The 27,733-nt window shown below is 43.7% G+C and overlaps 1 protein-coding gene across 3 annotated transcripts in view; it reads left to right on the forward strand.

Annotated features, from left to right (window-relative positions):
* HSPA12A (heat shock protein family A (Hsp70) member 12A) overlaps positions 1 to 27,733 on the forward strand; it is a 168,463-nt gene that overhangs the window by 1,180 nt on the left and 139,550 nt on the right. For 2 of the 3 annotated variants that reach the window (XM_044750171.2, XM_044750177.2), the window contains exon 2: positions 12,489 to 12,576. In XM_044750171.2, coding sequence (XP_044606106.1) covers positions 12,489 to 12,576 — 88 coding nt within the window. Of the gene's footprint in view, positions 1 to 12,264; positions 12,325 to 12,488; positions 12,577 to 27,733 lie in introns of all 3 variants that reach the window. The other variant, XM_044750172.2, reaches the window with a different exon arrangement.

Consider the following 27,733-nt stretch of genomic DNA (forward strand, 5'->3'; position numbering starts at 1 on the left):
GTGAGAAAACACTTTGGAACAAGATGGTTCTTTTCAATAGATGCACGTAGATGTATAAAAATGTTATTCTGTAAAAACTCTTACAGGAACCCAGACATAAACTTCCTTCTGTCCTCCCTCAGTGTTTTCTCTGAATTTCTGATGGAACATCTCACTTTCTGGGGTGTGACAGATCATCACAGGCCTGCCTTATCCTCCTTGCTAGATGGAAATCCTTTGATGGTGGGAGCCAGTCTGAGGCATGTTCACATGCACCTCAGAGCCTGGGACCCCGCAGGGACAGAGCGTGTGCTCTGCTGAATAGGTCTGAGTGAACATTTATACAAAATAAGCTGGTGCTATTGCTGCTGTTATTTCCAGTCCACCCCTGTGCCTTTCCTCAGATGCCCCGGATGGAAGGCACCCCCTTCTCTCACATGCCCATCTTTTCATGCCTGCTAGTTCCACGTCTTCAGAGAAGCCATGCTCCACACTCCAGCTCTCCCCACTCAGCCCTTCCTTTCTCCTGCAACTCTTCCCCATTTGCAGCCTGGGGCACAAAGTTCAGTCCTCAGGGATGTCTTGACTCATTTGACATTTTGGTGGAAGATTGGAAGCATCCTGGGCTGGGGCCACCATGTCTGAGAGTCTCTCCTCTAGAACCCGTTGGCCTCTGAATTCCATGAAGGCGGGGACTTGGTCTCTCCTGTTCCCCATTGAGTCCTCAGCATCAGTACATTACCTGACAGAATAGATGCTCAGTAAATATTTGTTGATGAATGAATAGATCTTATACATAATAAAGGATTAATAAATACATAACTCACAATCAAATGTTTTGGAGTTGGGTGACTAAGGAGTACACCAGTCTGGCTGGAGCAAAGGTTTATTTTCAGGAGTATTGAGAAATACGGATGGAAAGTAGTCTGAGGTGAGATTGTGAAAGAACTGGAATACCATTCTGTAAGAGGGAAGCACCCCCAAGCTTCTGAATCTATGATAGGCAAGATGGAAGTGGTGTTTCAGGAAGTTGACTGGTGGCAGTGGGTAGGCTGGATGGGTGTTTGGTTATACAAAAATCAGGAGACCCTGTAAGAAAATAATATAGGTGTAAGGGCCTAAACAATAATGGTAGTGATGGGAAGAAAAGGATGAGAGAGATAATAGGAAGGAAGGATGAAAATCATTTTGAGGGATTGGATGTAGGTTTGGGGAACCAAAGATGACTCCACTGAGGGTAACTTGTAGAATTCTGTTATAGTTGACAGAAATAGGATAAACGAGAGAATAATCTTGTTTGATGGAGGGAACGTGAGGCATTTGGTTTTGGACATGTAGAGCTTGAGGGGCAGTGGTACCCAGAGGAAAGAGAGACTGAAGATACAGATAGAAGACTTCCACAGAGAATTTAAAGTTGAGTACAAGTACGTGAATCCTCTGGAGGGAAAAGGGAAAAAACTCCTGGGGAAGGAATATATTTAGGATGTAGGAGGAGAATAAGGAGCTGAATAGCAGGAGACAGACAAAAAGGGCTTAGAGAAAAGAAAATCCAGAGTCTAGGGCAGAGAGTTTTGGGACTCTGTCAGGTGTGTGCGTTTGTGTGTGTCCATATGCATAGAATAAAGCTGAAAGGATATACATTAGCAGGTGAACTAGGTCATCCTTGGGTCTTGAGATCATGGGGAACTTTTATTTTCTTCTTTTCCTATACCGGTAGTATCTGACTTTCGTAAAATGAATGTGTTACTTGTATAACTTTGAAGAATCACATTAAAAATATTTGAAGGAAGGATGTTAAGTCAAATGTTACAGGAGGATTGAAGATGCAAAGAGATTATTAGGAATCAGTTCTTCTCTTGTGGATCACTCTGCCTTCTCAAATGAAAATACAATTACATGTAGGCTAAATAAGTAAATAAATAAACCTACCATCCCCGTTTACTTCCGCCATTCAGTTTATTGAATGCCTGCCATGTGCAAGGCACCATTCTAGGCGCTGGGGAAAAAGCAGTGAATGGAATAGATAGCGTTTCTTCTCTTTGTGGCACTTAAGTTCTAATGACACTCCGGTAGCACTTACATCCTAGTCAGCCATTGGACAATAAACTGAAGTAATAGATGTGAATCATTTTGAAAAGTTGGTATGCTAGGGGTTTAATAGCCTATTGGTGTTGACAGATCCAGAGTAAATAAAATGATTATTTATGAATATTCCAATTTTAGTATTTTCCACAGATAGTAGAAGTACTGGGGTTCTAGCAGCAAAATAGATTCATGCATCTGCATATTTTATACATACTCAGCACATTCCTCGTTTTAGTACTTTGGTGACTATATTTCCATTTCATATTGAGACTAAATGTCCCAGGGCACTTAGAGAGAGAGCATCAGAGCTCAAAAGGGATTGAGTGCTGCTAACCCTAAAGGTATAAACTGGGGAGTTGAGGAGGGGAGGGAAAGAAAAAGAAGGAAAGGTGCAGGAGATATAGAAAATTCTGGAACATATCCAGGGGGAGAGGGTAGGACTATATTCTCCTTTAGAAGGAGAAGAGATGCTTGATAGAGGACACAGCCATGACTGTTAATTTCTCGTGGATCGGGGGCCCGCATCAGAAGGGATGTATGGTATGGGACAAGGACCCTGTGGGAATCAGAAAACCTAGACTGGGGCCCAGCTGTCCCCATGGTCTTCTGGGACCTCATCAATAAAACCAGCCGCTGGGCTAGATCCGTGTTTCCTAAACTTTTTTGAGTATGAAGACTCTTTTTTTAACAAGTGAGACCCCCCCCCCCCCCCCACCGTGTAATAGTGATTCCGTATAGTGACTGTGACTTCCCCAGTAGGTCTGGAGGTATTTGTATTTCATTCATGGAAACTCTGTACATATGACAAAGAACACATTTATGGGCAAGCCGTTCTTCAGTGTCAGGGGTGTGTTTGGTGAACGTTTAGAATTGGGCTTCTTGCCCATAGTCCTCAGGCTTCTCAGGGACCTTGATTGCAAACCACTGAACTGGTCTCTCCATCTTCCATCTCTTCTTCTTCGTAGCTCCGATTTGAGATAAAAATCAGGACTTATTAGTCTATTCCTATGAAGACCCTTCATGGAAGAAATTAACCATTCTGCAGTCTGCATTTCAAAAACAATTTCTAAGCTATGTCAGACATTTCCTAAATGAAGGAGGATAAAGAAAAATGTATTTGTTCATTTCTCCTTAATCCTTTCCACCACCTTTGTCTAAATTGGAACTTGTTTGCCATGACTTGAATGTTCAGAAGTGATTATTTAGATGTTATTTTGGGATTGCTATCAAGTGCTTGTTAATTCTTCTTTCCTGCATTTGCCATCTGTGTTGAATATCATTTTTCATAGGGAACTAATGAACATGATTGCAGGTGCCTTTAATCATAGAATCATAGAAACTGGAGACAGACTAGATGGAAATGTTGCCTTTTCCTCATCTAGAAAATGGGAGTAATAATGTTACCCGTCCTCCCCAGTGGTCATGAATGAGAAATATGATTGCCAAGCTAATTGCAATGTAAATAGCTGTAAATTAAATGCTAAGTAATAAAAGTAGGAATGATTTAACTAATAAAACAATGTTTTTGTAATTTGATTTTTTTCATTACTAATGCCTCCCAGCAGTAGTCATTACCCCTGTAGTAGTAACAACAACAAAAACCACAGCAGCAACGGCCATTGATGGAGCACTTTTATGTGCCGGGAGCTTTCCTTTTGTCGTCCCTTTGAATCTGCAAAACAACCACCACAGATGAGTGAGTGGCCCAAGGTTGCACAGTTAACAGTGGAGATGGAATTTGAACCCAGGTCCCACTGACTCCAATGCCCACACCCTTCCTGCTGTGCTCCACTGCCTCTCAAATCTAGAACTCTCTTAGTCAGCTCTTGCTTGACCCTTGCCCCTCCTCTCTGGAGAAGCCAGTTGAATTGCTCACATTGAGGGCTTGGAGAAAGGAGGCTGGGTAAGTGGCAGTGATCTCTCGATCTCTGGTTCTCAGTCTGGGATGCACATTATAATCACCCAGGGATTTTACTAGATTCTAGAAGAATCTAAGCACCATTAGAATTTAAACACCACCGAGAGAAGGATTATCTATTTTATTCACTGCTATAGTGAAAAACACTGATGCCTGGGCCCTACCCCAGACCTAGTAAATCTAGATCTCCAGGGGTGGGGCCCAAGCATATGTGATAACATCTATATGTGATGTTAACGTGTAGCCAAAGTTAAGAACCACTGCTCTAAAAGATTTCTTCATGGATCATGTTAGAAAGAGAATGGCTAAGTCTTCACCCAGGAATGGTTTGATAATAGATGCAGCCAAGAAGACCTAGAAGAGTTCAGTCTTGGAATCAGACCCCATGGGTTCAAGTCCTGGTTCTTCCAGTTCACAGCTGTGTGACCTTGTATAAGTTACTTAACTTCTCTGAGCCCATTTCCTCAGCGACTGATATTTTCAGTTTCATAGGATTGCTCTGAGGTTAAATTGAAAAATCCTTGTGAACTTCTTCCCACCACACACAACACATAGTGAATGATGTCATTATTACCAAAGAAATTAAGGAAAAGGAAAATGTAGCATTTTTAACACTTTTGCAGTATTTGTCTGAAAACTTTTATTTTAGCTTTGTACAAGAATTCAGATGGGACTGAGTTAAATGACAGGGGAACCGCCCCCCCTTTAAAACTATATTAGTGACCTTTTGAGGTAATCAAAACTCCTGATAATCCATCACTTTTATTTTAACCTTACTGTTTGTGCAGAATTAGAAAGTTGATGTGCTATTTCTCTCTTGCTTTCCAAAGAAAGCAGAAAGCTGGAGCCACAGTCATAAAGTGAGTGTTCAAAGTTGGCATCCTGTCAAAGGCTGTTTTAGATTTAGCCTTCCGGTCATTTGTTCAAAGGGCTTTGGCACTCAAGACCAAAAGATACTGTTGGAGATGCTGCTGCTGGCAGTTTAATTGGTATTTTTCAGGGTATAGACACAGAATTTCTCTATAGGCAGAATGCAACTGGAAGTAGGGCAATTATCCGGTGAGTTCAGACAGTAAAGAGAAAAGGAAAAAAATCAGGCAAAAGAAATTCTTTAAGCCAGCTATTTTGCCATTTTTAAATAGATACTTTTTTAACTTTACAGAAGTAGATACAACTTGAGTATTTTTGTCACATAATTACGGGGCTAACAAAGCAAGAGGAATACATATAAAATATCCTACAAAGGCCAGGGTTTCCATTTTATACTTCTTTTCTTAATATAAAAGTAGCAAAATAAAAATAGTAATTGCGTTTATGGTGAATAAGGAAAATATTAGACATATTTTCTACATGGGGGCAGCAAAGAAGAAAGCAAGGAAGACACGCAGTGAAGAGGACCGGTTAGATGTTTTATCAAGTTATGGCTAAAAGTCTTTTCTCTGTTCCTGGTGCAAATATTGGTTTGGTTTGTTTCCTGGCCCCCGAGAGTCCTGTGTCTGCCTGTTTGGCTGTTATGCTTGAATGAGAGCTAATAAATTGTTTGACTTTTGTAATTAAACTTAAGAACCTGATTGAAGGGGATTCTAGCTTCCCTGAAAATGTACTTTAAGTTAATCTGCTTAAGAGGAATTATCTATTTCTTATTAGCAAAATCAAAAGCCTGTCTATGCCTTTATAACTGATGATTTCTGCAGGCCTGGTCATGAAGCTTACGGTAATGTTAAACCTTCAGAAAATTGCATAGGGAGTTTCAAAAATTCAGTTGGCAAAAATTTAGGACTTGACTCTTTACATTTGTTACTGGCAAAGTGTAGGATTGTTTTTTGTTGTTGTTGTTACTGTTTTCTTTTTTTTTCTTCCTTGATTTGCCTCTTTTGGTCCTGTTTAAGAAGTTTGAGGATTTTAGTTCTTTGAATATTTTTTAAAAAATTCTAGTCACAGACTACTAGATGAGATGATGAGAATTATTTCTTGAAGAATTGTGATTTTGGAGAGTAAATTTCCAGGAGTTCTTAGCAAATAAAATCATTTTAGGCAAATTTCTCCATGTTGATTTAACTGCATCTCTTTTATATATGACAGTCATATAGAAATTATCATTGAGCCATGCCTACTTCCCAAATTAAGGGGACACTTGTGAATGAATCTCTAATGCCAATCTAATGTGTTAGATTAAATTTCTGTATAATTTTAAAAAATTCATGGAATTGTATGTTGGCGAGGGATCATGAATCCTATTTTTAATTAAATAATACAATTATTATATTTTGTGATTGTGCATGCAACACCTTAGGTGATTATTATAGAAATAAAAGTCATGGTCAGAATCAGTTTCTCAGAAAAATAATGTTTCCATTAATACTTGAAGGAGAGACATAGTAAGGATGAAAGACTAAAATATTATTTCTAAAGTGGAAATACCTTTAATGTTATTAATGATGCCTGTCTTCAGCGTGGGCTACAGTCAGCATAACGATATTTTGAGTGTTATAGTTTAGGATAGGAAGGAAAAGGAAAGTGCAAGAGAACGTAATACAGTAGCACTCAGACAGAAATAAAGAGTTGATGTGTAGTAGGATAACTTTGTGGGAAGCTACTTTTACTTGAAATAAACTATTGAGGCAAAAGTGAGCTTGGTGACAGAAGTATCTGGGTGCCGTGATCTCCCTTTCTTTTCATGTGCATAGACATACGGCCAAAGGGAGCACCGTGAGTGATCCAGGGTCCGCTCTCCGGCTCTGCCCTTGTTGGCAAAACTGGCAAGAACCCCCGAAGGAGCCACACTTGTTCAACAGCTGCTGTTAGACTGCTGTACAAATTCGAGTGGATTTATGAACAACGGAGTGATTTAAAATATTCCTGAGCTATTCTAGGTAACCATCTTTCCCAAAGTTCATGGCCAAATATTTGCCCTCTAGTCGTATAACCTTTGCGGGAATTTGGAGATAGAGAAGATTGTGAAGCGAACTCACGAGGCAGGGGATTTCATAGAGAAGGGCCGTGTCAGTTACCCTCCGACGTCCGTCCCTTAGAGAATTGTTCTACCTCTAAAATTCTAAACGGAGGGCTCCTGTTTGAGAGAACTAGTACCGAATTTCTTTTTGATGTAAAGTTATTCCATGCCAACACTTGTTGGAATTTTTATTAACTTGCAGATCTGACCTGAACTTTGGTTGCCTAATCGAAAATGCTTTCTTTTCTTTATAGCCAGGCTGGCAGGATATAAAGGAAAAATTAAGTTCCTGTGCTGATTTTAAGAATACAGAATCAAAGCCTGTATTTTGTAGAGTAAGAACAAAAACATTTACTTTAAAGTATGGTATTTGAAATAAGTAAAATTTAGAAGCTTTGGAATGAATATTGTCCTATGTATCATCATTTATGACTTTACTGAAAATACAGCCATTTTGAATTCTTAACTAAGACCATGGCAAGAAAATATTATCTGTTCAATTAATAATTTTTTCTGTATATTTCTCATAAACCTATTATTGGAAAATTAGTTGTCTTTTTTTGAAATAGTTATCAATTTGCAAAAGCAGAAAATGCAATCAAAATGAAGAATTCAAAATTATAAAATCTCTCTTAATTTATATTTGCAATAAACTTAATCTCCATGTTGTTTGCTATATGAAAACAAAAGAAACCACCATGTATTTGTGGGTTTTTTTTTTTTTAACTAAAAATAACCGTTTTTACCTTCCCCCGTGTATGATGTCTGGGTTTGACTCTAGCTCACTAGGGGCATGCCTTGAACTTTTCACACTCTTTATCAAGCCCTAATGCTACGAAAAAAGCATTATTCTACTTTGTGCAGAACTAGACCCTGGCTGGCGGGTCAGAGAATGTCACACACACCCAGGACCCTCTGGGGTTACGGCTCAGCGGCCGCCTCAGGATCAGCCAACACGATCACGTCTATGAGATTCAACTTGCTCCCCACATTTAGACTTTAGCACTGTATACCTCATATCATCCTGGCTCATCCATTTTTGACAAAATGTGTAGGTAAAATTTTAGGGTTTTTAATGGTAGGCGTCTACAACTCGTCCATTGGATCAGCCATGTTTGTGTTGATTACTGAGCGCAACTGTTTCAGTTGGATATTTTAAAATAAGCTCTAACTCTGCAAGGATGTGATTGGAGGAAAGGACGGTGATCCTGTACCAAACAACCCCGGAGAGAAACAGTGTGGGAACACTCCTTTGGCTTCTTAGTGCTTTCTAACTTTTGAAAGAAAGGAAATTTTGCAGCAAGGAGTTCTAAGAAAATTGTAGGGAACAAAAAAAGTAGATGGAGCTCTTCATGGGGGAGGAGAGTGAATCTGTGCTTGCGTAGCTTCCATGATATCTAACTTAAGTCATAAAAGCTGCAGCTGACATGTTCGTTTAGAACCATCCCATGCATTCTGCCGAGGGATGAAACAGCAAGACCTTTTTCTTCCCTTAGCCACTGGTTCTATATTGATTCAGGAGCTATAAAGCAAATTTCCAATTGAGGTCATTTTTTAACTGGAAAGTAAGCACAACTTATATATGTATAAGCATACCTTATATATGTGTGTATATATATATATACACACACATACATACATTTCAACAGGTACTGTCACCCATCAGCCTGATGTTAACTTTTTATTAAAGTATAAAGGATCTTAACATTTCTGTGTGTTAACTTTTAATGGATGAGATACATGGCGGTACCAAATGTAAATACTGAGTAAGTAAATAAAAGGCTCAGGCTGAAATGTCTGTGGCTCTCCACTGCTTTAAGTAAATTTACAAATCTGATTATGAAGAATGTTAGCGCTTACCCTTCAGAACAGTCACTTATTAGCCCAGGGTACAATTTTCATCACTCTGTGTACATTTCATCACTAGGTGAGCAATGATGCAGCATTTTTAAATGCATTCGTTTATTTTTAAGCGCATGCCCAACATCTTGACAAACCCTATTTCGTACAAAGTTCAAACGCAGGTAAACCAAGGTTAATTTATACCTGTGAAGTCAGGTGGTTTAAAATGTACTTTGAAGATCCACGTGAGGAATAAGACGTGACGCCCCATTTTGTTGTCTCTGAACTTTGGAATTTTATTCAGACCTCTTGCATTACGTGCAAATAAACAAAAGAGGAGGATGCAAAAGTGAAACCAGTCCTGTGGCTGCTGTCAGAATTGATATTCATTCCACTGACGATGTGCTTGTTTGACGTATTTTTCTCCTCTTCAAATGTTCTTGTTCCCCGCTCCAGAAATACAGTGAAACGCTGTTAACAGTGTCCACTCACGCTCTCACTCAGGGAGTTCATGCAGAGGACACTCGGCCTGAGCGCCAGCAGCAGGCCGGCCCCCTTCCTGCACCTCACCCCCCCACAAATGCCACCTTCCCTGTTCGTTCCTGCTTCCTGGGCGAGGGGGTCTGGGATTCCAGCCTTAATGGTCCAAGCTCTCCTAGTCTTGGCTGCAGGGGCTTAACTAAACCTACTTTTACTGACCACCTGTTTAATAGGCAAAGCTGCTAGAAATAGCCATGTGGTCGTTATTTACTGCTTGTCTCTCCATCTGCCACTATAGGAATCATTTCTTATGGATAAGGAAATCATAGAGCCAGGCAGAACTTCTGGGGTCAATTAATTCCGTACCCTCATTTTACAAACCAAAAAAAAAAAGCAACCTTGCAGTATAAGCAAATAGAAAAAAACTCCAGTTGTTGGTGAAAGGCTGTCAACGTAATTCTTTGTATCCAGGAATCAGTTTATTTAACGGGTTTAAATTTAAAGAATTTTAAAAATTCTCTTCACTATCTGGGTAGATAAAGGAACAATATCTTTTATTATATATTGTCTATTTTAGTGTAATATGTGTAATTGTCTTAACTGAATATCCTTTCTATTCTGACAATATTACAAAATTTAAAAATCTGAAATTCAGAATTCCAAGAAAAAAAGTGCTGCACCTCTTTACGGTTATGGAACTTGTACCATGACATTTCAGAGGGTTTAGGTGTAAAACTTTCTATAGTTTTCTTCAGATTTATAATTTTAAATGGCCTTTTTATAGTTGAGTTTTCTATACTCGTTTGTCAAGTAAGCAGGCAGATGTTTTGCCTTTTTTAAAAAGTACAATAATAAGTACGTCCACTGCCCTGACTTCATCAGCTACAGAAAATATTCATGGCTCACCGGGTTGGAAGGTGATTCACCTGAAGCTTTGTTCCCGAATTAGTAACGTGGCAGCATCTCATTTAGCAAGTGGCGCTTCCCACCAGTTAAATTGAAAAAAGTCTCTCGCTCTTATTCAGATACAAACTCAGGCTTGTCAGAGGAAAATGAAACCATCGCTAACAGCTGTTTATTTCTCTGTCAGGTTCATGCCTACGACAGAGTGATTTTTCCCCAGGTGAATTACTCCCTCACATTGGCATGGCAATGACTAATAAAGTATTTGTAAAAACTCCTTAAGTGTGTGGTCCCCATTCCCACAGTGTGTCACTGCCGCCGCCAAGTGACAGGTCTGAAAAAATCAGCAAATCTAAAACAATTAGAGCGTCAATTCCTGTGTGCAAAACCCAGGCTCCTGCTACCTCGTAGACAAAGATACTGTCTTCTTATGTGATGAGAACGAAGATGCTCTCGAAATCACACTTGACCCGTGTGCGTGTCCCTCCGAAATCAGGCTTCTGAGAAACAAATGGCACAGGGGATTAAGAAAATAATTTCTTTCCCTGAACGAATAAATCTAAGTTTAGGGTTGAGGGAGTTTTTAGCTTAGTTTGGTTAGTTTTCCACAATCACACACAAAATCATACTGTGCTGGAGGAAGGGAAATTCTCTGTCATAAAAATCCATTGGGCACACCAAAAACTTGTAACTCTCGGAACCCGCAAGTACTTGGGGACATATGCAAAGACTGTTCTCTTGAGCAACCTCCTTCTTGAACTGGGCTAAGAGCTTTTCAATTGCTGTGACATTTTCAGCCAGAGAAGTAGTAGTTGTTGCAGAGCAATGTTTTACAGGCAATTACTTTATATGATCAATGAAGCAATTCCCCTTCCAGAAAGGAACCAAAGCGATCAAGTTAAATCATTAAAGAGAGAAAGGGAGAGCGGCAGAAAGGATTCATCTCATTAGCAGGTGCCAGTGCTGCAGGCTTCGCGGTGGTGCACAATGTCACTGGCCCTTTAAGACAATGGCTGTGCTCCCTCCACCACCGCCACCCCCTCCCCTGTAGCTGTTGACAGGTCTGAACCTCCCTAGCAGCCCATTGTGGCCGCAGTAGGAGGCACCTGCAGAAAATGTGCCAAAACCAGGCAGGGAGCAAGAGCTTTTCAATAAGCTCCACAGCTGGAGAGGAGAAGCAACGCTAAACAACCAGGCGCGGACCGGGCATGTGATGGGAAAAGGGGTCAAAACCAGACACCTCCTATCGGCTTTCTGAGCACTGTTCGGTTCAATTTGCTGACATCTTCTAGCTGGCTTTTCTCTATTTGCTTAATATGCTGAGGTATTTAGCTTAAAAGCACTAAATGCTCCATCACGATGAGCTGCTCTCTCCCTTTCCCATTTACTGTTATTAAGGACGGTTTTCTAGTATTTTTCCTCTCTTTCTGCCCCAAACTAAGATTGTTTTCTTTGCTTCTCTCTCATGACTACTTAGAGGCATTCTCCGCCACACGCCGCTTGCTTGATTTAACTCATCTTTAATTCAGGGACCAGTAAAGCTCTCCAAATTCAGGATCTGTGCTGCCTTCCTAAAGCGCACATTCCAGCTGCTATAAGCACAGGTCTGGAAGCTGCATTGCATTTCAATGCACTAAACATTTATTATGCATCTACTGTGTACCCACCACTGTTCTCAGGGCTTCCGGAAATCTGGAGATGGACAAGACGTGCCTCGCCTCGCTACCGTTTAGGATCCAGCAGAGAGGCTAAATAGCTGCTATAACCATGGGTTTTAGGAATTTGTTTTGCACCCATGCACTTTTCTTTGTAGTACTTACAGCTCTTTTGAGAATAAGCAGGCATGGAGGCGGGGTGGGGCGTGTGCCAGAGTGTGCTGGTGGTGTAGTGGCTTTGTCCAGCGTGCCTTGGGAAGCAAGAGGGCAGATTCCCAATTTCGTCTGTCCAAGATAGAGGATGGATGAGAACCTGGCATAGCTCCTCAATTTTGGCCGCTCTTATTGGGCCGTAACTCCTTACCTGTAGCAGCACTTTCCAGTTCTCATGATATCTCCATCTATTTTTTTCTCTCTTGAAGTAGTAAGGCATTATCTCTGTCTTACAGATGAAAACATCTGAGAGTCAGGGCAAAGCACCTTGCCCAGGGCCACACAACGAGTAGGTGGTAAGTGCAAAGGCCGCCAGGAACCCGGTCCCTCTGTCGCCCACCTGAACCTCTGCTTCCCTTCCTCCCAAACCGTGAGCTGGCACGGGCGCGCGATTTGAGAGCAGCGTGGAAACGGACAAAATGAGCTTTTCCCAGTGAAACTCTTTTCCCCTCTCCTGCAGATGGAGAGTGTCGGCGTGTATGGATTCTGTGGGTGTACAGCAAAGAACAAGATGAAGTGTGATTCGAGGTGGGAAGTAACCGCCACAGGTAGGAAATGAACTAATTTGTGTAAGTATCAAACCAGTGCCTGAAGTACTTACCCCTAGAACTTCCTTCCTTTAGAGAGGGACTAGGTACCTTTAGATTTACGCACACGTAAGATACTTGCTGACCCGCTGCAGAACGTCTGCTTGTTCAAAATGCCAACAAGTGGTAAGAGGTGCAAGAGAAGGAGTATTTGAGAGGCACCCTTGAGTCAGGAAATGAAATCGTTTCCCACATACCCAAAGCCCGAATGGTCACTGTCCACACTCACAAGCACCGAGCGGGACCCGGTCTAGCCTGCTGGGCACACGCTCATTCCCCGCTCTGCCGGCCCTGGGCACTTGTATCTGTTGGACCCGTACTAAGGCAGGAAGAGATGGTCTCTCCGCTCCTCTGAGCCTGTTTATGCTTTAACATGTCTCTCCTCTCAGAAGACTGGTCCTCTTCCTTCTTCCCTAGTGCCTCCCTCCAATTCTGGAGAAAACAAGCGGACTATTCATGTAAAAAGAGAAAGAGTGAGCCGGGAGGGGGGAGATGCCACCGACAAACTCCATTGAAAGCCACTGGCTGTTCATTTACATTCACACTTTTAAAAAATGTTAACTAATGATGTTAAATGGTTTGCCAAAGGTCCTGGCAGGTCAGTTGTAGAAGTGTCATTTCTGCCTAATTAGGGCTCTTGTGGCTGCCCGGGGCCTCCCAGTGCAACTGGTGACAAGCCGAGAGCTGACAGCTTCAATTGGTGCCAATAGGAAGGTTGGACCGGTCATGTTTTCCAACTCAGCCAGGTGTTTGCTGAATGGGGGAGGGGGCCTGGTGAGATCTGAGCGCTTCTATGAGCCTTGTTCTTTCACTGCTCCCCCCAAGTCCTTCCCCTCTGCCTGTCTTGTCTTGTGTCAAGGTCAAGAATGGGCTTTGCTAAATCAGCAATTTGGGTTAATCTCTGGGAGGTCATTAGCAATCCTCGGCCCAGACATTTCAAATGGTCTCAGCCTCCAGATGCTAGATTTTTCTCCCTAAAAATTGGAGAGTCAGAAAAGAAAAGGAACGTTTTAGGTGGAAAACAATAGTAGGAAGAAAACAAAACAAAACAAAAAAGATGCAGAAAACTGCATAGCCATCAGAGTGTTCAACTTCTGAAGGCATTCATAATAATAAAATGGCTTGCAGAGAAAACAGCTAAAGCATCCTGATCAATGCTTTAAATATTTTAAAGCGGAAAAGACAATAATGAAAAGAAATCCTATAATACTCAATTGGGCATAAGAGTACCTGTCACATAGTAGATGCTCAATAAATAATTTATTGTTTGATTTGATTTTTCAGGAGAAAAATTATTGTCTGAGAAACAATGAGTGATTGAGAGAGATCCTGCTGTTTTTCTTTCTTTTTTTTTTTTGGCTTTTTTCTCCCCAAATCCCTCTAGTACATAGTTGTATATTTTGGTTGTGGGTCCTTCTAGTTGTGGCATGTGGGACGCCACCTCAACATGGCCTGGTGAACGGTGCCATGTCCTCACCCAGGATCTGAACCGGTGAAACCCTGGGCCGCCAAAGTGGAGCATGTGAACTTAACCACTCGGCCCACGGGGCTGGCCCCAATCCTGCTGTTTTCCTTGCTTACTTTAATTATTTCTACAACACTGAATTTCTCAGTGGATCATAAAATACTTGCTAAGTTGGAGTATCACATGATGGGTTGATATGATTATTTTATTTTTTGTTTTGTTTTGGTTTTTTTACTTTCTTTCTGTTCTTTTTTTTTTTTAAACAACTTAAAGAAGCAAAATACCACTGGTGCTGAGGAGCCCCAGGCTGCAGCAGCTACAACACAAAGGGGCAGTCCCACTGCAGTGAGGGGACATCTGTGTCCAGAATTTGGATTTGACACACTGGCAGATCCCGTGGGGGTGCCGGCACCCTCTGTTTGTGCCTGAATTGAACATACCAGCACTTGAGCACACACAAACACGTGTGCATGTACTGAGATGTTAGCAGGTCCATTAAACGAGACACGTCAGGATTAATAGATGGGCGTTTAGGGGTAATGTATTAAGTTAAAAGGGAAAAATTAGCTGAAAAAAAATGTTCGTTTTATGAAAATCTAAGACCAGACCCAAAGCTCACAGCTCTGGGAAGAAGAAAGGAGACTAAAGCGATGGGTATCTGAAACTTTAAGTTTCCGGCTTCCTTTCCTCACCTAGTGGCCCCTTTCCCAGCTGCTGCCTCTGTTTTCTCTAATGTGGGACAATGAAAATTGAGGCCAGAAAACTCGACTGTTCATCTCTGTTGATTTTATCAAAGGAGTGTTATGAAGACTAAATGAGACAGCCTATGGAAGCACACCTAGGACAGTACCTGGCACCCAGGTGCCCCATAGCAGCAGATTCTGGTCCTGTTTCCTGAATCCTTCCTTGGTGGAGACCATGTGCTGTTCTGTGGTGTCAAGTTATTTTCTCAATACCCAGGACATATTGGAACAAAGAGCATCGGTAGAATGGACTCATAGGCTGACCTCATGTATGATGAGTGAGCAAATGAATCTAGACGTACTCAACCAGTTTAGTTGCCTGTCTCAGACTTTCCCTCCAGGGACCTCCATTGTCACTAAATTCCCTTAAAAGGTCCTCTTTGCCTTTTTGTCCATCCCTCTCCCGCCAGAACACGTGCTCTTTTTCCTCTTCTTCGGTGACCTTCTGTGTTACTCATGCTGCTTTTATCCTGGGGTATGATTTGGCTTCTAGTTCCGGTCCTAACTCCCATCTAGGTTCCCAAATGTACCCCCGTCTCCACAACCTGATCTGCAAGGCTGCTATTGCTGTTGCCCGCAAACGAACGTTGAGGGTGGGTGATTGCCTTCTGGCTCTTATGAATGCTAAGAAGTGGCCACTTACTCTTGTTGCAGTTAGGCAGATGAGTATTTCACAGTCATTCTGTACGATATTGGCGGTAAGAAAACCTTCTGCAGCAGCTAAATCAGCGTGGAAAAATAAGCCAATTGGGTACTAAAATGGAAACCAACAAACACACACTTTTGAAGGCTGGTGAACAGAGGGAAGAAGGTGTGAATTACAGTAAGCCCTCTGTTTTGTGGCTTTAATATATTCCAGCAGTATTCGTGACAACCACTCATCACACTAATGACCCTGGAAAGGTGAAATTATCTTCAGTTGGATTTTACCTAAACCTTTCTGAAAGGCAAATCTGATTTCATTTCTCCATTGTTTAAGGCTTTTTGGTGGTCTTTTCAGATCTGGCTTTGGCTTCTCTTTGACCTTGAACCCTTACTCTGTGCTGATCTGCTGGCAGTTCTCTGGACATGCCAGGAGGTTTTATGCCTCAGGGCCTTTGAACAAACTCTTTTTTATCCTTGGAATGCCTTTTCTCCCTATTGTTCTCCTGACAAATACCTACTCCTTATGCCACCTCCCCACTGAAGCTTCTCTGGTTAGACTGAACTTTCTCTTTCAGTGTCCCCTACAGAACCTCATATTCTTGTCAATAAAAATAATAATTGTAATAATAAAACTTCCCTTTTATTGAGCGTCTCTTGTGTGCCAGGAAGTGTATGTACCTTCGCTTGTTCTGCCGTTTAATCCTGGCTGCCCTGTGGAGAAGGTGCTGTTGTAGATACTCATTTTCCTGATGGAGACACTGAGGCATGAATTGCATGTTCGAGGTCACCCAGCTTGAAAGTGGTGGAGGAGGACATGAGCCAGCCAGAGCCACTCAAGCACACGGCCACCCTCAGTCTAGAGCCACCAGACCACGCTGCTGCCATGCGAGTGGCCGCCATGCTGGTCGAGATGGGTGTTTGTTTCACTCTTGTCTCCCCTTGAGATGGCGAGCTCCTGGAGCTTGGTGACACTGTTAGATAGTTTTGTGTTCCAGCGCTTAGCGTAGCGCCAGCACGTGACAGAGACTCCCCGTGGTGGTTAAATTTAATAAAGTTGCATGGAATTGAACTGCACTACATATTTATGTGAACATATACATATATATTCTCTCTTTCCCTGCCTCTCTCACTCTCTTTATAAATACGCATATTTCATACACATAAATACGTGCACCCACATATTTTATATACATACATATATAGTTGTATACGCATATATGTATACATAGTGTATATAAATTAACAGGCATATATACATATATAAAGAGAGTAAGGGGGGGGCAGAGGATCGGTCACATCTGTAGGAATGTACATGCGTTACATGGTCTCTGACTTTGAAGGGTGCGTTTGCAGTCTGCATTAATGTAGCTTCCTTGTGGCAAGGATGAGACAGCGTGCACCTGGCCCAGATGTTCCGAAAGACAGACCTCAAAGTTCTAACGTTCCGCCCTGGATGTCATGTCATGTTTAAGTCAGGATGGTCATTAGAAGAGGAGGATGCCTAGGTGGAAGAGCATTTTTGAGTTTTTCCCTATGCATTATCTCAGGTATAGAGACGACAAGGTCTACTTTGTCCAAACGTATTTCCTCATCATTCAGTCTTCTTTTTTTTCTATTGGCCCTTAGCTAACATCTGTTGCCAATCTTCTTTTTTGTTTTTTTTCTTCTTCTTCTCCCCAAAGCCCCAGAACCTAGCTGTGTATTCTAGTTGTGGGTCCCTCTGGTTGTGCTGTGTGGGACGCCACCTCAGTGTGGCAGGATGAGCGGTGCTAGGTCCAATCCAAACCAGCGAAACCATGGACCGCTGAAGCAGAGAGCATGAACTTAACCCCTTGGCCACGGGGCCAGCCCCTCCGTCAGTCTTCTTGAGCCTGAGCTTGTCGTTGATGGTGAGCGTGGGTTTCGTCCTCTGCCACAGCGCCCGCAGCGCCCTCCTGTGATGTGCCGTGCATTATGTGAAAGGGCAGAACTGACCGATGACGCCGCATGGAGAAGAGCCTTAGCACAAACCCAGAGCTTTGCTAGAGCTCAGAGGCACCCGTGAGATCTGGAGAGCTGGGTGAAGGTTCAGTCATAGCCAATTCAAGGGCAAAACCTCTCTCATTTACCCTTTGGATTCTCTGCTCATGCGATTGCTTACGGGGGGGAAAAGTTCATGTGTCATTTATGTCCAAGTGCCCTTTTGACGTTGAGCGGGTTACATTTATTTTAACCTATATGAGCATGAAATCCTTGTTGTAAAATCAGATTCTAAAACTTAACACACTGTCAGGTTCGTACTGATTTTTCTAAAGTAGATCCGTGGCCTGGGTGGGCCCTCCCCGCCTGTCCTGTTGCCCCTCTTCCTGCCGCTGACCAGGCTGCTGCTTGCTCCGTCTTGGCTCCTTTGCTCCTCTTCTAGACCCCTTCCACCCATCTGAGAACAGCGTAGGCCCCTGGGATCTGAGCCTTTCCTGCTTTGCTGTGCCATTGACCCCTCCAAACTTCTCTCTCAAAATGGGAAATGCTGGCAGGGTGTGCAGGCGTGGACAGAAACATGGTAAAAGTTAAGACAGTGTTTCTCATGCTTTTTCACCAAATTAGTCCAAACTGCAGGGCTGAATCAGCGGGGGCTTCTGCACGAATGGAATGTCTTTGAAGTCGTCTGTTTTATTTTCTAAATATTTGCCAAGTTTTAAGTGTTCTTCCATAAAAAATAGGAATTTGCACTTATATATGAAAATAATTTTCTAAATTATACCTTTGAGTGGCCTTGGGGCAGGGCCGGCTCGGACGTCTGACCTCTGCCGTCGCACAGGGCCCGGCACTCAGTTTAATGCTGTGCTGTCACCTTCTTGAAATTCTTAATAACTTGGACAAGGGGTCCTGCGTTTTCATTTTGTGTAAGGTCCCGTGAACTGTGTAGGTGGTTCTGCCTTTGGGGTCACGCAACTCCTCTGACTGGGAAGCCTGGAGGTACAGCGTTAAGATCTTCCTGTGGGTTTGTCTGTTCCGGCCTACCCAGGGAGCCTGGGAGCCCGGATGCTCTTTAAGGAAGGAGTCCTGGGCTGAAGACCATGGATGGTCAGGCAGGGCTGGGGGCCCTGAATGCCAGCTTTGCCCAGGATCAGCCACACCCAGCAGTGTGGTTAATGTCTGTCTACAAAGGTCAGGGAGTGCTCAGTCCTGCTGTAATCCACATTCAGTACTTGAGAGAGCCCTGTTTTCTACCTGGAACTGCCAAGTCATTTGACCAAAAATTTCTGCTCCTTTGAAATCTTCGGAAAAAATCCCCAATAAAACACACCAAATTTGGAAATGAACTTTCCCTTTTTAAATGTATATACACTAAGTTCTTATTCTGGCTCTTCATTTTATTTCCTTTCACTTTTCTAACTTCCTGTCTTATTCCAAAAGGGACTTTCAGACATACATATAATAAAATAATAAGAATGACACATCTGGGAAACAGGACTGAAAGAGACACAGGGCAAAGCCCAGGGGCAGGTGAGTTCACAAGTGGGTAGCATGAGGTCTGTGAATTTTCAAAGATGAGCCACAAATGTGTCTCGCAGCCTCGTAACAGCAGAACAAAAATGCATGGTCAGCTACAAGGAGGTGGGAGGAGGAGAGCGGGGTGGGGAGCAGGCCCCCCAGCTTGGCCTCTGCTGCTCCTCCGCTGTGGGATTTAGAGATGTCTTGGGAATATGAGCTGGGCTTTCCAGGAAGCTGTTTGCATCAGGGACCAATCGTCTCCCAGGAAGTTCCAAGATAGTCCAGAGAGAAGCTTCGTTTGGAGGAGAGGGTAATTCTGAATACTTCATGCTGTCTTGTCACTCAGTCTGTCCCTCATCTGCCTACAGACTGACTGGGGCTTGAGCAAAGGACAATCAAAAGCTCCTAGTTCCCACACTTGCCTTCCGCTCTGTGAGTGTGGTGGGAGCCGGGCCAGCTCCCTGTGGCGTTTACTTGGGCAGTAGGGCCAGCGACGTGACGGCAACGGCAGCAGAGGCGGTGAGCCCGGCGCTGGCAGTGTTGGTGGCACTCGCACGGTGGCAGTGGCACCAGCACTGGCGGTGGCGGTGGCACCAGCACTGGCGGCGCCTATACCAGCAGAACAGCGGGAGGTGGCACCACCCCTTCGAAGTGGACACAGCAACATTGCAGCGGCTGCAGGGGCCAGGCAGCTTCAGTGAGTGTGGGTGGCAGGTGGCTGGAAGTGGCCGAGAGTGGGCTCTGCAACTGGCTTTACAGATGACAGAAGCCTGGACCACAGGAGACAGCAGAGAGGTCCATCCAAGGAGGTATTCGAGGCTCCGCTTGAAGAAGACTCCTCCAAGAGCTGATGGGAGTTGGAGCCAAAGAAATGCTCTTTATGGTGTTAAAATGACCCCATGTTTAGCCTTAGGATAAAATGACCCAGGAAGGGATGAGTGACGTAAGATTTAGAGCATTTGTAACGTAAGAAGCAACCAGCTAGTTAAGAGAAGCTCAGTTTTTCCTAGTGTGGGCAGTTGACCACGTATTTCATTCATTCGTTTGTTCTGCGACTCATTCAACAAACATCAGTGGAACCTTTGCTGGAGTCTGAAGTGGGGTGACTGGGGTCTGTATCTGGCTCTGCCATTTGCTATGATCTTGAGAAAGTTACATGATTTCTCTAAATCCCAGTGACCCTGTCTGTGATGTGAACTGTGAATAATAAGCGTCCCCCTCTCTGGGTTTTAGGAGACTCAAACACACGTGAAGTGTTCAGCACAGTGCCTGGCACAGATTAAGCATCGCTCAATGTGAGCCGTGATGAAAGGTTATGAGACGTGCGAAGATTCACATAATCCCACATTAACTAAGGTTTGTCCACGTACCTAAATGCTCCATAGCCAACGTCCAGAAGGGGAGGCTTTGTTAACTGTGGCTGTCGCTTGGTAGAGAGATTCTGGGTGACTTGATTTAATGACTTTTGTTATCTGTCTTTTAGGATTTTTCCAGAGTACATGAACTATTTATGGGATTTTAAAACAGAAGTGGAAGAAATCCCATGTGACCATCTCTCTGGTGCTTTACTCTGCTCCCTGACACTTCTGTCCCCCACGTGCTGGGACAGTTGCAATGAAGGGAGGCACAGGAGCCCTCAAGGCAGCTTATTGCATCTGTTGGCAGCTCTGATTCTCAGAAAGTTCTTCCTTAGACTGTCTGCTTATAGTTTCTGACAGTTACGTTTTGTTTGTCTATTCATTCAACCAACACTTATTAAGCACCTCCTATATACCAGGCCCTGTGATAAATTTTGGGGAGACAGCAGTGAAGGGAAGCTGGCAGGGTCCCTTCATGGAGCTAGTAATTTAGTGAGGTCCTCAGACTGTAACCCAAGAATTAGACAAATATGTCATCACAAATTGGAGTGCGCTGGAGGCTATGAGCGTGCACAGCAGAGATGAGGGGGCAGTGTCCCTGGGAGGTGACAGTGAAACGAGCAGTGAAGGATGTGTAGGAGATATTGGGGGTGTGGGGCGGGCGGGGGAGCAGGCCTGACGGAGGAGCAGGGTCTGCTGCGGGGCCGCACGGGGCATCTGATTCCCTTTCCATGTGTGAGCCCTTCAAATATCTGCGGTTGGCTCCTTCCCCGGAGTCCTTCTGTTTTACTCCCAGTCTCTTCACTTTGTCTTCCTGTGAAGAGATTTTACAGCCTTTCGTCTTTCTGAGATCCAGTTTGTTTTCGATACCCCCCTTTTATAATAATTTTATTGAGCTGTAATTCACACACCATACAGTTCACCCATTTGAAGTGTACAATTCAATAATTTTTATTGTATCACAGAATTGTGTAGCCATCACCAAATCAACTTCAAAGCATTTTCATCACCCCAAAAGGAAACTCCTATACCCATTAGCTCACTCTCCATTTCCCCCCAAAACCCCAGCCCTGGGAAACCACTGATTGCTTTCCGTCACTATAGAACTGCCTATTCTGGACACTTCATAGAAATGGAGTCATAGTTTGTGGGCTTTTGTAACTGCTCCTTTCATTTAGCACCATGTTTTTAAGGTTCATCCGTGTGGTAGCATGTATCAGCACTTCACTGCTTTTTACTGCTGGATGATATTCCATTGTACGCATGTGTCATGTTTTCTTTATTCAATAGTCAGTTGATGGACACTTGAGTTGTTTCCACTTATGAGCTATTATGAATAAAGCTGATGTAAACATTCACGTACAAGTTTTTGTGTGGACACGTTTTCACTTCCCTTGAGTATATGCCTAGGAGTGGAATTGCTGGGTCACATGGTAACTCTATGTTTAACCTTTTGAGGAACTGCCAGGCTGTTTTCCCAAGCCACTGCACCATTTTACCTTCCAACCAGTGCTGTGTGTAGGAGGGCTCTGATTTCTCCACATCCTCACCAACACTTGTTATAATTTGTCTTTGATCGTAGTCCTCCTCATGACTGTGAAGTGATATTCATTTTGTTTTGATTTGCTTTTTTCACTGATGCCTAATAATGTTAAGCATCTTCTCATGCACTTATTGGCCATTTGTATATCTTCTTTGGAGAAATGTCTACTCAGATCCTTTGCCCATTTTTAAATTGGCTTATGTCTTTTTATTATTGATTTATAAGAGCTCTTTATATATTCTAGATACAACTCCCTTATCAGGTATATGATTTGCAAATATTTTCTCCCATTCTATGGGTTGTCTTTTCACTTTCTTGATAATGTCCTTTGAAGCACAAAAATTTTAAATTTCAATTGTTTAATTTGTCTATTTTTTTTCTTTTTGCTTGTGCTTTTGGTGTCATATCTAAGAAACCATTACCTGAAAAGATTTATGTCTATGTGTCCTTCTAACTTTTATTGATTCTGATAAAAGTTTTAGAGTTTTAGCTCTTACGTTTAGGTCCTTCATCCATTTTGAATTCATTTTTGTATACTGTGTGAGGTAGGGGTCCGGCTTCACTGTTTTTTGTGATATTCAGCTGTTCCAGCACCATTTGTTAAAAAGACTATTCTTTCCCCCACTAAATTGTCTTAACACCCTTGTCAAAAATCAATTGATCATAAATCCGAGGGTTCATTTCTGAACTCTCAAGTCTATTGCATTGATCTCTCCATCTCTCCTTATCCAGTGTCACACTGTCTTGATTATTAAAGTTCTGTGGTAAGTTTTAAAATTACAAAGTGTGATCCTTCCAACTTCATTCTTACTTTTCAAGATTGTTTTGGCTATTCTGGATCCCTTGCATTTCCGTATGAATTTAAGATCACCTGGTCAATTTTTGCAAAGAATGCAGCTGGGGTTTTTATAGAGATTGTGTTGAAACTGTAGACCACTTTGGCAAGTATTGCCATGTTAACAATAGTAAGTCTTCTGATCCATAAACATGGATGTCCTTCCATTTACTTAGGTCTTCTTTAATTTCTTTCAACAATGTTTTGTCATTTTCAGAGTATGAGTTTTAAACTGCTTGTGTTAAGTTGGTTCCTAAATATCTTACTATTTTTTATGCTACTATAATGAAATTGTTTTCTTAATTTCATTTCTGGGTTGTTCATTTTACATCCATTTTAAAATGTGGTCCTTAAAAACCATCAGAACAGCATTGAACACGGTGGATGCCTACCTCACACTTGTGGGTACAATCCCGTGAATATAACCTAGGACAAAGTTAGCTCTTTATAGGAGAGGATAAGCTGGGGTGGGGTGGTTGCCACAGCGACATCGTACTGTTGACTCGTGTCAACAAAACACCTCATACTTTTTCAAGTCTTCAGCTGCTGTGCCATGCTTCCCTCATTCTGTACCTGGACAGGTAGCTCTGGGGAGCCAAAGGCAGCACATTACTCTTTCCATTTCATATTCTTGGATTCAGCCCATTGCCTCTAGTCTATGAGTGGGACTGATTTGGATGCTGATTCTGACCCTGGTCATGATATCTTTGTCCTCTTGCCTATCCATAAAGGTAGTAAACATGCCCTCTTTGTTTTCATTCAAGCAAATGACAAAAATGTTCAACAGGACTTTGCCAAGGATAGAATCTTGAGGTCTTGAGTGCAGGACCTCTCTCTTTGATCATTAAATTTCAACCTGACTAATAGTATCCAACCAGTCCCCAAGCCACCCAATGATCCTTGCACCCAGCTCAGTAGTTCTTGCATCCAATCCATATGTCAACACCCTTGAACTTATCAGATGCCCTGCTAGATTCATAAACCCTTGATCTACCTTGTTTCTTCCAGTCTAATAATCCTGTTGAAGAAGGAAGCAAGGCTTATCTGACAGAGCTTTTTCTCTGTGAACCCAGCGTGGGTCCTGGTGATTCTTGTTTTCTTTCTCGTCATATACCATACATCCCCTTTAATAAGCCATTCCTGAATCTTGTTCACCAAACTCATTAGCCAGTTATTCTCTTATTGTAAAGAATTAACTTCAGATGAAGAAACTGAGGATCACAGAGATTAAAGTCATACGGAATGCTGGTAAGTGTGGAGGGAAGACTAAAACTCAAGGCTTATGATGACTGATCCTGTGCCCCCTCCACTCACAATGGAGAAAGGTCACATGTGGACAATGATGGAAGGGAATGTGGGAAGAAATTCAGAAACTCCGTGCCCTCAGATAAACTTAGGCATTCAACTTACTGTACCCAACACGAAATACTACTATGCATAAAGGGAAGTAATTGTCTTAGCAAACGCCAGAGGATGGGCAGAGCACGAAAAGGTGTCTCTTAACCCACGTCTGTGGCTTCATATTCTCTCATTTAATTCAGGTTCCTCTTTGGCCTGAATTATCTGGAGTTCATTAATTCAACAAGCAGCTACTCACTCATGTTTTTTCAGGCCCCGCGGCAGGTTGGTGGGGAGCCTGAGACATAAGAGCCACAGTCCGCTGCCCTGTAGGAGCTCAGCATCTGACAGGGAAGGTTGACAGGTAATCCAGCACTGGGATGTCCCATGTGGGAAGTGTGGTAGGCTGTGACTTGCCATCCCATCCCCTGAGGCCCAGGGTTTCCTCCCATGCAGTCAGGATGGCAGGTGACACAGGTGAATCAATGTGGAATCACAAGCCAGTCCACAGATATTTATTTCACATCTATCATGTGCCAAGCACTGTCCTAGACATCAGGATGCAGCAGTGAATAAAACATAAAAGTTGCCATCCTCGTGGAGCTTCCGTGTGTGTGTGTGTATACAAATCTTGACAAATATGTCAAATGATAAATGATATCGAGAAAAAAATAAAGCTGAATGGGGGATGGGAATGATGGGGTCGGAATGGGTTAGAATCTAAAATAGGGAGTCCAGGGAGGCCTCACTGAGAAGGTGACATTTGAGCAGCAACCTGAGGAGGGTGGGTGATCAAGCAGTGTGGATATCTAAGGGAGGAGCATCCTGTGCAGAGGAACAGCTAGTGCAAAGGTCCTGAGGTAGGAGTTGCTTGTGTATTAGATCCAGCAAGGAGGCCAGAGAGGGCCTTGTAGGCCATGGTAAGGATTCCATCTTCTCCTCTGAGACAGGAAGCCAGGATCTTGAGCAGAGGAGTAGCATGACCTGACTTACATTTTTAAAGACTCCAAATGGTCAGGTTGAGAATAGACTTTGGTATTCCATCTGGGGAGCAGGGTAGGCAGAGGAGGGGCAGGGAGACCAGTGAGGAAGCCGTTGCAAGATGGAGATGGAGATGGTGCTGATTCAGATTTGGGTAATGGGCGGAGGCGGTGAGAAGTGGACAGAAGTTGGAGGAGCAGGCCCCAGGAGTTCTGGCAGCTGGATGTGGGATGTGAAAGAAGAGGAAGAATGATGCCGTCATTTTTGGTCTGAGCCCACGGAAGGATGGAGTCACTGATGACTGGGGTGCAGATGGCCAGAGCAGGAGCAGCCTCGGAGTGAAGAGGAGATCAGGCGGTCAGTTTGGGGCTTGTTTAGGAGAGTTTCCTGTTAGACATACAAGCAGAACTGGTGAGCTCAGACCGGATATGTCAGTGTGGGAGTCATCAGCACATAGATGGTGTTTGAAGCCAAGCAAACCGGAAGAGATCCCCCAAGGAGAGAGTGTCAATGGAAAAGAGATGTCTGTGGACTACAGCCTGGGACACCCCACAGTTAGAGCTCATGGAGATAAGGAGCAACCAGTGAAGGAATCACATGCTGTGCCAGTGGAGGAGGAAGAGAACCAGGTGTCCTGAAAGTCGATTGGAGACAGTGTTTCCAGGGGGGGGTGGTCTGTTCTTCAAGTGGTGGTGATTGGCTGTGTCTGATGAGGACCCAGAACTGACACATATTCGTGATCTTCATGGCCATGCCGGGGGGGGGGGGGGGGGGGGGGGGGGGGAACAGCAGGCAGGTATGACTCCTGAGTCCTCTCACAATGTCCCTCCCCTGGTGACTACAGCGACTGTCCTCTGCACGAATCCCCAATGTCCTCCCACTTCCATCGTGGTCCCTAAAATAGCAGCATGAGCCTCTCCCTCTCTGATATGCCTGTGTCAACAAGTGTCTTACTGACCAAGATGTTTGTCAAAATGCAGAAAGTGTATTGTGTTTCCTTGGTTTTCTGTATTTTGCTGATCAAGACATATTTGTCTAATTCTAATGCAGCTGATTCAATACAATCTATTTCTACCAATTAAAAACATAAGTTTTTTCTAAACACACATGATCATATTGTCACTGTTCTCTGGATCCTTCCTACCCATTCTAGGTAATGTATGATGGGGATCATGTCGGCCCTGTTTGTTGGGGGTAGGGAGTAGGTGGACCCAGGAAATCTAAGAAGTGGTTCCATATTGATAAGAGGAGTGTAGGGTTCACCAGGTGGACAGTGGGCTTTTGGGGCGGAAAGGATGGCAAGAGCCAAATGTTGGAGCTGGGAAAATGCAAGTGAGTTTGGAAGCAGTGACTAAGCACTGTGGGTGGAATATAGACTCATGGGACGCAGGACTTGGGCTGCCCAAGGTGGAGCTGTCTGTGAAGAAGAGGAAAAGTCAAGGGTCCCTGGGTTAGGGCGACCCTTTCTGTAGGGTCCCCTACAGAATAAAGGAGAATAGCGAGAATAGAGCCAAAGTACCCAGTCAGCTGTGAGCACTGGGGAGGCCCAGAGAGTCAGGAAACAAGAACCAGTGGACAGTGAGGGCTGCTGAAGGGTTAACAGACCAGGGCAAAGTACAACCCCAGCAATGTGGCTACCGCTCCAGGAGGCACTCTGTGGGTGGCAGAGTAATCTCTCCACTGTTTGGCATCCATTATTTCATTTGTTTTTAATTTCTATCTTATCAAGACAAGTTTTGCTTTTCATACTCACTGACTGAACAGAACCATGATTTATGGATCACCTACCGCCATGGTCCCTGTTCTAACACTTCCCATCTCTGTCAGGTACTTTTTTCCCTCTGGGATGTCAGGCCATTATGTCCATGTGTCGTGGAGACATGCTGTGGCACTCGCTTTGTGGGGGCAGTGTGTGGAGGTGCATCTGTGTCCCCCTTCCTTGCATTGCTGCAGTTACCCTTGACATGGGGCTGCTAAGCAGAGGAGAGTAAAGAACCAGCAGATGACTTGGGCTTCCCCTGAGGGGTGGGGCTTGCTTTGGGATGGATCCTGGTCTACCTCACCAGGCTGAGGCAGAATCCTCGAGGGGCCAAGAGGGACAGGAAGACTCACAGGTTCCCGATCGGGATGGAGCTCACCATCCAGGGTAAGGAGTTCAGACTGTATTCTGTAGCTCAGGGGGAACCATCCAAGCTCTTAAGAAGAGGACCCGTGTGGTTAGGTTGGTCCTTTTTGGAGAAGCCCAGTGGCAATGTGTGGCAAGAGGTAAAGCTGGAGGCAGGGAGACCAGACCAGACAGAGGACTGAAGTAGTAGCCCAGGCAAAGGTGATGAGGTCCTGGCCCAGGGCAGGGACACTGGAGAGGAAGAAGACGCTGGAGAGGAGAGCGTCATCATGGAGGTCGGGTCAACAGGAATCGGTGCCCAGCTGGATGTGGTGTGAAATCCAGGACGGCTGCCAGCTGTCTGACCTGCTGCTGCTTTCACCTCCCACATGGAAAGCAGTGAGATGATCTTGCACCATCTTCACATTCTGCAGGTTATCCTGAATGATCCACATTTTTGAGGCAGAGATTTATTCTGTTGGGGGAGGGTAAATGAGCCTGAAATAATTCAAACAATAGTCTCGATTCTCCCCGTCTCTTCATTCTGTTGGCAGCCTGACAAATCGCTAGGAGTGGTGGGGCACAGAGAAATCTTAAAGAGAGAGTCATTACGTTGTAGATACGAGGATGCT

The sequence above is a fragment of the Equus asinus genome, chromosome 2, assembly GCF_041296235.1.
Source record: "Equus asinus isolate D_3611 breed Donkey chromosome 2, EquAss-T2T_v2, whole genome shotgun sequence".
Taxonomy (NCBI): Eukaryota; Metazoa; Chordata; class Mammalia; order Perissodactyla; family Equidae; genus Equus; species Equus asinus.